Source organism: Cupressus sempervirens, chromosome 3, assembly GCF_028749045.1.
Source record: "Cupressus sempervirens isolate cs-2001-9-10 chromosome 3, ASM2874904v1, whole genome shotgun sequence".
Lineage (NCBI taxonomy): Eukaryota > Viridiplantae > Streptophyta > Pinopsida > Cupressales > Cupressaceae > Cupressus > Cupressus sempervirens.
The window spans coordinates 140,751,318-140,760,852 of NC_143120.1; the positions used below are offsets into that span (position 1 = coordinate 140,751,318).

The window sequence follows — 9,535 nt, forward strand, 5'->3', positions numbered from 1 at the left end:
TATGTAGTATGAGAATCCTCCTAGAGAAAGTGTTGACATAGGTCCACATAAATCAACGTGGACTAGTTCTAGAACTGATTTAGACTTGTGTTTGCTAGGAGGAAAAGGCCTTTTTATATTCTTTCCTAGAGCATAATCCTTTACAAATGCCTATATGGTTTGAATTTAAGTTAGGTGTTCCAGTGGTGATTTTTTCTACATTTGGTAGTGTACTGAATCCAATATGTCTGAGCCTTCTATGCCATATTTCATTAGGATTTGTCACTTCGTGACTTAAGGCTTGCTTTTGAAAGTTACATTATTTATATATGGTTCCATCTCTAGTCCCTATGGTAATAGCATTCTTGAGATTAGTATTTTTAGGCCAGTACATCACTTTGTCTTCATCAAAGGTGACTTGATACCCTTCATCAGCAAGTCCAGAGATGGATACTAGATTCTATTTTATGCCCGGTACGAAAAAAACATCTTTCAATTTTAGAGTAACCCCAATTCTTAGTTGTATGGAATAGGTCCCAAATAGGTGGATTCCAATGGTGACTCCTTCAGTGAGATAATTTCCAAAAGTTTCAAACTTATCTCTGAATCCTGTTATGTGGCAGCAAGCACCACTGTCTATTATCTCCACATTTTTGTTGGATTTCATCTCACTTGATACAGCTTAGTAGAATAACAGATTTTCTCCTTTTTTGTTTCGGCTAAGGAGGCTAGATTTTTTTCCCTTTCTAGATAATTTCTAAAGCTATGTCCGAATTTCTCACACTTATAACATGGAACTTTGGAGAAAACATTTCTTTTGTAATTATTATTTCCTTTTATTTTATCATTTTTCTTTCCTTTGAATTTTCTCTTCTTCCCTTTTTTATTAGAGACTATGAAAAGAGCTTGATTTTCTCCCTCGATTTGAAATGATCCCTCTAAAAATTAGTCTAGATTCTTCTGAGGTGCAATCATTTTTAAGTTGATCAAAAACTGGTATTAATGGTCTACTGACGACCTGGATGAATGCTTCCCAAGATATAGGTAATTCTCTAAGTGCTATTATGGATAATTCTTGATCTTCTACTTTGTTTCCAATAGAAGATAGTTGACTTTTTCCTTTATTCATTTTTATATTCATAAGTTGATTTTAATGTAAGCAATCTACTTGAGTTGTGAATTTCAAATGTATCATTAATTGTTTTAAATACTTCAAATGCTTTCTTGAGGTTTGATATGGAAGGAAGAATATGATCTTTTACTAAATCAACAATGATCTTTCTCGCTTTGTTATTTCACCTTGTCCATGTGGTTTTTTCTACCTCATCTTCAAGTATTGAGATGTCTGCCTCAATGAATGATTCTAGTTCCAACTCTTTGAGAATTGTTATAAGTCGAATTTTCCATGAGAAGAAATTTGCTGCTCTTTCAAGCCTATCCTCTCTACTCTACCATTGTTTGTCATGATATCACTTTTATTTTACGAATTTAGTTTAGCAGTATCTCTACCAATTTGGCTCTAATACCATGTAAAGTTTAATTGATCGTTTATTGAAGAAGACTAACATATTATATTTTCAATTTGAAGTAAGGATCTTAAGCAATCTTTGACTCTGATTCTGAATATGAGTTTATTTATATATATCTTTCTACTAATAATAATTCTTATGTATGTAGACCTTCCTTCTACAGTACTGATGCAGATTTATTTATTCAAGTATATGAGTTGTTTAGAATCTACAGACTGAGATCTTTATGCCTTATAACGATATGATCTGCAGTTGTAAATGATGTATATTATATATGCATTGAGACATGATTACGTAAGGGCATGACCCTACATAGTCATGCCTCAACACTTATTCATTATGTTCCAAGTAGACACCATTTGAATACTATGGTGATTATCATAACAAAACTAATGAATTGGTATAACCATAATGACCAATCATATATAATGAATACTGCCCGATAAAATAGTGTTTCACAAAATACAATCGGTGATAACTACAATCAAAACCGATACATATTAAATGTAATCGATATCAAAACATGAAGCTCGATAATCAGTAATCAGTTTATAACTGATACAAAAAATAGGTCATTTGATATTTTAATAATATAAGATTATGGTAGTTTATATATATATGTATGTATGTATGTATATGTATATATTACAACCAGATCTACATAATTTGATCAATCATGTAAACTGTCATATATTATGTTTGCTTTAATATCCTATGAGGCTAATATTCTCAACAATATATTGTAGCATAATCAAGCCGTAGGCTTTCTTTCTTGTCCCATGCTTGGGGGGCAAGGCCTTTTGTAAATTCTCTCTCTCGTTGTCTAAGGATCAACTTTCCTTAATACAGTGGCATTTGTTTATTATGTGACATTCTTTTCTTATAGGGAATGGTGTCTCGATCATGGCTCTCTCTTCTACAAAAGGTCCATGTCCTTGATCATCACCCTTTCTTTATTTACAAACCTATGTTCATAGTTAGCATTTACCCTTACTATGTGCTTTTAAGTTTTCCATCCTTCATCCAAGGATCCCTACTTCACCTACATACAAGGGATTGAATAGGTGCGTTCTTGTTCTTCTACCTCTCTTTTCGTCTTAAAGTTGTATCTTTGTTCATGACACACCTCTTGAAGGTAGATGTCTTGTATACAAGCTCTCTTCTTTTCAAGGGTCTCTTCTCATAAGTGACATATCCTTTCATAATTTAGCTATTTACTTAAGCCTATAAGAGTTCATGCTCTTTGCTATGTTTATGGCATACATTCTTGTTAAGGGATATCTCCTTGTTGATAGAATTAGCTATCCTTTATTATCTTTGGTACGATGCCTATGGCTACATAGTCATCCTGAGGGGGGCATATATACAACCTCTTTGTACATAGTTTTTGTTGACAATCATGGTGTAGCAAATACGGATTCTAACTATAGCTTGGAGTACTTTAGCTTTGTTCACTTGGTATGATTTCTAGGTCATCCTCAAATCTATGCATTGTTGCTTCATCTCTTTTGCACACACAAGCACATATGCTACAACTCATATATATGGGTAACACATGCACATTTGCTAAATCCTCAACGGGTATTAGTGACATCTATCTATCCCTAGGAAACGCATCTTTTTGCTTCTTCTTTTTTGCTAAACCCTCAACGGGTATTAGTGATATTTTTCCATCCCAAGGAAACGCACACGCTCAATCTGTGGTGATACTAGGAAACTGTGCATATGTGGATGCATACACACGTACACATGCATGCATAAGTTGTCAATGGGCTCACGAGATTGACTACCGGGCACACAAACCTACTAGACCATTTGATACTGGTTTTTGTTTTTTGTTTTTCAAGATTGACTACTAGGCACACAAACCCGCTAGACCATTCAATCCTTCCTTTTTGTGATTCACGGTAAGGCACACAAACCTTATTGGGCAAGATAATCACTCTCTTTCTCTCTTTATGCTTCCACGTTGTTGGGATATAATCATAAGGCATGTAGTCCTTTGTGGTGCTCTTGCCTTTCTTATGTGATCTCTTATGCTTTGAAATAGCCTTCCAAATAAGATATTACTAGGTGAGATGTTTCCTTAGCTAAAGTCTCTTTCACTAGTTGATTTGGGCTTTAGTACTAACCCCTTTTGTGTCCACCTGGGTTTTGTTTTCCTTTTTGTTTTTTGCTTTGTTTTCTTTGATTTTCTTTTGTTTTGTTTTCATGCTCTTATGCATGGGAATGGAGTTAGGATTCTAGGTTTGGGGGCTTATGTTCTTAAGCTCGGTGATGATCTATCTCGATGTGACATCTTTTTCCTCTTCCTTCCTTTACCGAGAGTATGACTTGCCTCATACTCCCACCAAAGTGGGGCTAAATGGACGCACTTCATTTTGAGACCTTTTAGCCCTCTTTAGTGTGGTTTTGGTTCCTTTTTCTCCTCCGCCCTCCCATTTCATGCTTCTCATTATCTCTTGCTTTCCCACATGGTCTTCTAGGTGTCACTTTGATACCTTTTGACCATATCTCTTGATCAACTTGTTATCTCTTAGTTTCATCTGCACAAGCCTTTAGGCCTTTTTGAGGCCTACTTGTCCCTCCCCTGGGTCTGTCCCTCCCCTAGGTGCGAGGTTCAGAGCCCAAAATGCCTCAAGTTCACCAATTAATTTAATATACTCCCATGTCGGCCTGAGTTGTTTTCCTGCTCAAAAACTAGTATAAAAAGAGGCCTGGGGCTTCATTTTCATATCTCATCTCATCTTCGCAAGGCATCTACAAGCAAGCAAGTAATCAAGGCATTCTTCTTCAAGCAAGCATCTTCAAGCATTCAAGTCTAAGTATCTCCTTCTTGCATCAAGCTTCTTCCTTCAAGGTGGTAATGGAGTTTGGCTCTAAGGAGAAGATCTATCATTCCAATTCATCCAAATTCTTCAATTACTCGTCATGTCTTGTCACATACATTTCCATACATGAGGTTTTGGCTTCTTTGGTTTCCTTATGGTTTATTTGAGTCAAGGCTATTACTCTTACATATTTGATCACGTATCAAATGCAATTGCATCTTTGAAGGTAATCGTATATCTCAATTGGTAATTCAGATCTACAACACATGAGCATTTCTTTTATCAATTATATTTCAAATCAAGGTTGATTGCTCAATGTAGGGCTTAACCAAGGCAAGCCCTCACCCAACAAACAACAAAAACCCCTCATTTTCTACATGTATGAGTAGGATAGCAAAATTTTGCATGTGAATTTGGAAATTCTTGGAGAAGTTGGTTCGACTTTGCTATACTGCTTGTGGGACACGTCAATCTTGCGAGAATCTAACCCTCCGAGTCAACCTAGACACTGCTGCTTTTCTAGATGAACAATTTTTTGAGTTTTGCTCCTCTCTTTGTTTCATTCAATGATCATACATCTTCTACTACATATTTTAGGTGAGTTTTCCATATTTTATTTCCTTTCATATCCTTATCCTAGATTTATATCTTAATTTGGCTAATTGTGTTTACTTAGTATCTAGATTTACCTTATTTAAGCAATTGGTTCAATTTATCATACACATTATCTTATAAGGGCCAAGAGTGTATTTCCTTGCATTTTATTCTCCTTTATAATTCGAATTTGGAATTGGCGCCCTTTCTCCTTTGGGTCCTAGCTATCAAATTTGAGTTATAAAAAGGAACCATATTTGAAAATTTCCTTCTTTCCCTCGTATACATATTTGAAAGGCTTAGTGTCGACCGAAAAAATGTGGAGGCCTACATCTTATTAAAGTGTCTCCCTTTTTCCCCTAAACAAGAACATTCCAACTTTATTTTAGCTTTTAAATTCTTTCTTACTTAACTTTCAAGTATATTAAAACACTAGCATTTTTTATTTAAATTGCATTCTTTTTGTGTTTCTCATGCCAATAACCATGTCTTTATTATTCAGTTCCAACGACCCGCTGTGCCCATAATCTCTTACACCCTAAAAGAATCAATTTGAACAACGTATCCCAAAGATCATCAACCAATCGATTTTGCACTGCCAGCGTCAAGGTGGGTGCCAGATAATAGTTTAAAAGGTGTGAATCCTGTAGTCACTTTGATATTTGTTTCATATGCTCATTTAGCTGCTGGTAACTTCTCAATACAAACTTATTTATCTACATAGCATGCCTTAGGTATGATGTCATTATGAAACTTGTACGGTGATTTAATTGTTCCTATACTATGAATTAGTAAGAGGTGGACATATCGGATTTCAATATTCTCAGTCCCCATAATTTCCCTTACGAGGCTGGATGCAATGTACGACCAGGTTGAGTTGCAAGTGAACATGATCGAGCATAAAAAAACTGGATAAAATAAAGTTTGTCACTCGCCGAATGCAATTTGCACAAACCATGAAACCGGCTGCAAGTTGAAATCATAAAACCTTAAAATTAAGCAAAAAATCACATTCGGTTCGCTATATGTAGAATACCACAATTGACTAAGTTGGGTATAAAGAGACATTCTTAAGAACAACTAGACAGAAGGTTTTACTTAAAAAGAAGAATCAATAAAATCGTACAAAACACAGTCAAAAAATGTAACGATAAGCCCTAAACCTTGAATGCTTAAAGATCATGAATTACATACCATAAGTTCCCCTTTCGGTTAGCCTGGCCTGCACCACCATGTTGAGGAGAAAATCAGCAGCCTCCCTTGCTTCTTGTACTAACTTTTGAATATCTGTAAGGGAAGAAACTGATCTGTTTTCCTCAAATTTAGATCTGATTTCTTTTGCAGACTGGGTAAGCATTATATCATCGCCAGAGAATGATTTTTTTCTTGCTCTCAGCAGAGCTCTGTACGCAGAGATTACCTGCTCTCTCATCTCCCAGCCCTTCAAATTCGGCACCCAATTAATTTTAGCCGGTCCTCACAAGCACAGCTAATGTAAACTCTTCGCTATTTTGAAATGATTGCGAATCGCGATTCTTAGCTTTTTGGAACGGGCTCTACTCTTACGACTTTTTTATTCTTGAAACGATGAAAATTAACAAAACTGTAACTAACCATTTCCTTCGCTACTCTTATTTATATTTTTATTATTAGTTCATGCCATGGGAGGAAACTTATGCATTCCTTAAAAAGCGAATGATTTTATTAGTTTGTCCAATCAGGAGCCTTTATTTATTTTTATCCATTTTTCACTATAAACATATTTTTTTATTGACATTTTTGCAAACTTAATCAAGCTTATTTTCATGCAATTTGATTGGCCTATGTGTGCTACAATCATGAGTTTGAAAGTTTTTTTTTCATTATTGTTTTGTGCACACAAAATAATTTTTTATTTTTCCAAACTTTAGATATCAATACTAGTATTGTTAGATATTTATATATTGCGGTTACAGTTGTATTTGATTCTAAAAAATCAATAGAAACAAACAAAACAAGACAACATGATAAAGATTTATAAAGATGACATTTCTTGTCGTTTATTATTGTTGTGGTTACAATTGTATTTCATTTCTAAAAAATAACACAAACAAACAAAACAATACGACATGATAAACAATTAGAAAGATGACATATCTTGTCGTTTATGATTGTAGTGTTGCATAAGTTTCTTTGGAAAAGATGTTTCTTTATAGTTGTGGCTTATAAATTATTTTTAGGTCAACATTTGCCCTGTGAGCATTGATTATGGATGTCAAGGAATATATTTCTTTATAGTTGTGGCTTATACATAAGTTTTCTTGGAAAAGATGTTTCTTTATAGTTGTGGCTTATAAATTATTTTTCAGTCAACATTTGTCCTGTGAGCATTGATTATAGATGTCAGGGAATATATTTCTTTATAGTTGTGGCTTATAAATGATTTTTAAGTCAACATTTTTCATATGTGAGCATTGATTATGGAATCTTCTAGAATTGTTATTTGCTTATTTATAGCATTGGTTGATTACTTTTAATTCACATTTCTAAAGGCTTGGCTTTTGTCTCTTTCTACTAGAGTACAAGGTATGTCAGAGATTTCTCTATTCTTTTTATTTGAGATTATGTTGTGTTCTAGTTGTATTGTTTTATGTGATGATCATGTTTACATGGAATCTTGTCCAAATCTATTGTTTAGAACATATTGTGTTCTAGTTGTATTGTTTTTTCTGATCATCATATTTATATGAAATCTATCTATGGAAGCTTGTCCAAGTCTATTGTTTAGAATCGATTTTTTGTAAAAGAATTGAGTTTTTTGTTTGAAAATTTGAGATCCATTGGTCAAAATTTGAAATCGCTAATCTATTGTGTAGAATCAAATTTGTTGTAAAAAATTGAGTTTTTTTTGTGAAGATCTATGCAGATATGTTAGATCACAATACTTTTGTGCATGAAATGTTATGAGATTTTTTATGTTTGATGGTGTTTTTGAACTTTGTTGTGTTGGTAGAAAAAGCCTTGAAGCTTTTGAAATATATGAGCTTGGCTACTATAGAATGAACCTTGGTAATCTTCAAATGCATATTCCCAATAATTTCTATAATTTAATCTACAAAATGGTTCAAGAGTTTACCAAAACACAATCACAAAACATGGATCTTGTCAAGTTGTTGGGGAAAGTCCCTTGAGAAAGGGTGTAAAGCCAAACTCAATGAACTAATATAGCATCACTAGTAGTTTATTGTGATTCCAACTTTCATCCCAACTTTCACCTGCAACCTACTTACAGATAAATTAGATGCTAGCGAGAAAGGATCCCAACTGAATCCTCCATTTTCAATTTCAATTATTGTTCCACTTGTTCAATTGCTTGATATGTTTGCACAATTAAAACAATTGTGTATCAATGTGCTCTACACATTGATAGGGAGCCACGGTCCTAGCCCTCCGTGATAGGGAGCGAATAAAATATATCATCGACTTTAGAGCAGAAGGCAACCAAATTTGGTAAGTAGACACAAGTAATTAAATGTTCGATAGGTATACTAGATAAGCTAGGTCAAAAGTTTAATGATATGATCCTTCGAATGTTGATAGAGTAGATCATTTTGTAGAGGATAGAGAAGTGATACAGGTATGTCTATAGAGTTTTGTACTCAAATAAATATGAAATACATGATTTTTCATATAAAATACATAAATAAATGAAAAATGAGGAATAAAATTGAAATTAGAAATGAATTTTAGAACCTTTAAACTTAAAATGGTTTAAATATGACATAATGTTCTATTTGTTTTTTAAAAAAATTGGATTATGTATTTTGAAGTATGAATTTTTATTTTGATTCAAATAAGAGATTTTCAAGTAAAAGGTGATAATAATATATTATATTATGTAATATATTATTACTTTTATTTTGATTCAAATAAGAGATTTTCAAATAAAAGGTGATAATAATATATTATATTATTTAATATAGTATTACTTTCGATTACTCATTAAGATTTTCCAATGTTTTATTAGATTCATATATTTAATCTATTATTGTTGATGACATCACAATTATAGCAAAAGAAGCAAGCTATGGCTTGCCAATAGTAACATTCTACATTCCACTACTTAATGTTTGTTTCATTAAAATATGTTGACTTGAGAATAGACAGTTGCTACATTCCACTACTAGTATAACAAATAAATGATAACCAATGGTTGTGAATACATCATGACTAGAAGAGTAGTGCGATTACTCATTAAGATTTTCCAATGTTTTATTAGATTCATATATTTAATCTATTAGATTCATATATTTAATCTATTATTGTTGATGACATCACAATTATAGCAAAAGAACCAAACTATGACTTGCCAATAGTAACATTCTACATTCCACTACTTAATGTTTGTTCCATTAAAATATGTTGACTTGAGAATAGACAGATTCTACATTCCACTACTAGTATAACAAACGAATGAGAACCAATGGTTGTGAATACATCATGACTAGAAGAGTAGTGTGGCTTAAGTGTGACCTATAATGAAGATCGCTTTTAAAAGAGGACTTAATGCAATTGAAAATTGAATACATTGCTTATTGACTCATTCCCAAAAAGTTCTCCCTT

General features: G+C 33.2%; 1 protein-coding gene across 2 annotated transcripts in view; it reads right to left on the bottom strand.

The window, feature by feature from the left end:
* LOC149565152 (complex 1 family protein / LVR family protein) overlaps positions 1-6,544 on the bottom strand; it is a 53,138-nt gene extending 46,594 nt beyond the window's left edge. The window contains exon 1 of one of the 2 annotated variants that reach the window (XM_089818701.1): positions 6,128-6,540. In XM_089818701.1, the coding sequence (XP_089674827.1) occupies positions 6,128-6,365 (238 nt within the window). In that variant the 5' untranslated portion in view covers positions 6,366-6,540. Of the gene's footprint in view, positions 1-6,127 lie in introns of both variants that reach the window. The other variant, XM_089818702.1, reaches the window with a different exon arrangement.
* Between the last annotated feature and the right edge of the window lie 2,991 nt (positions 6,545-9,535).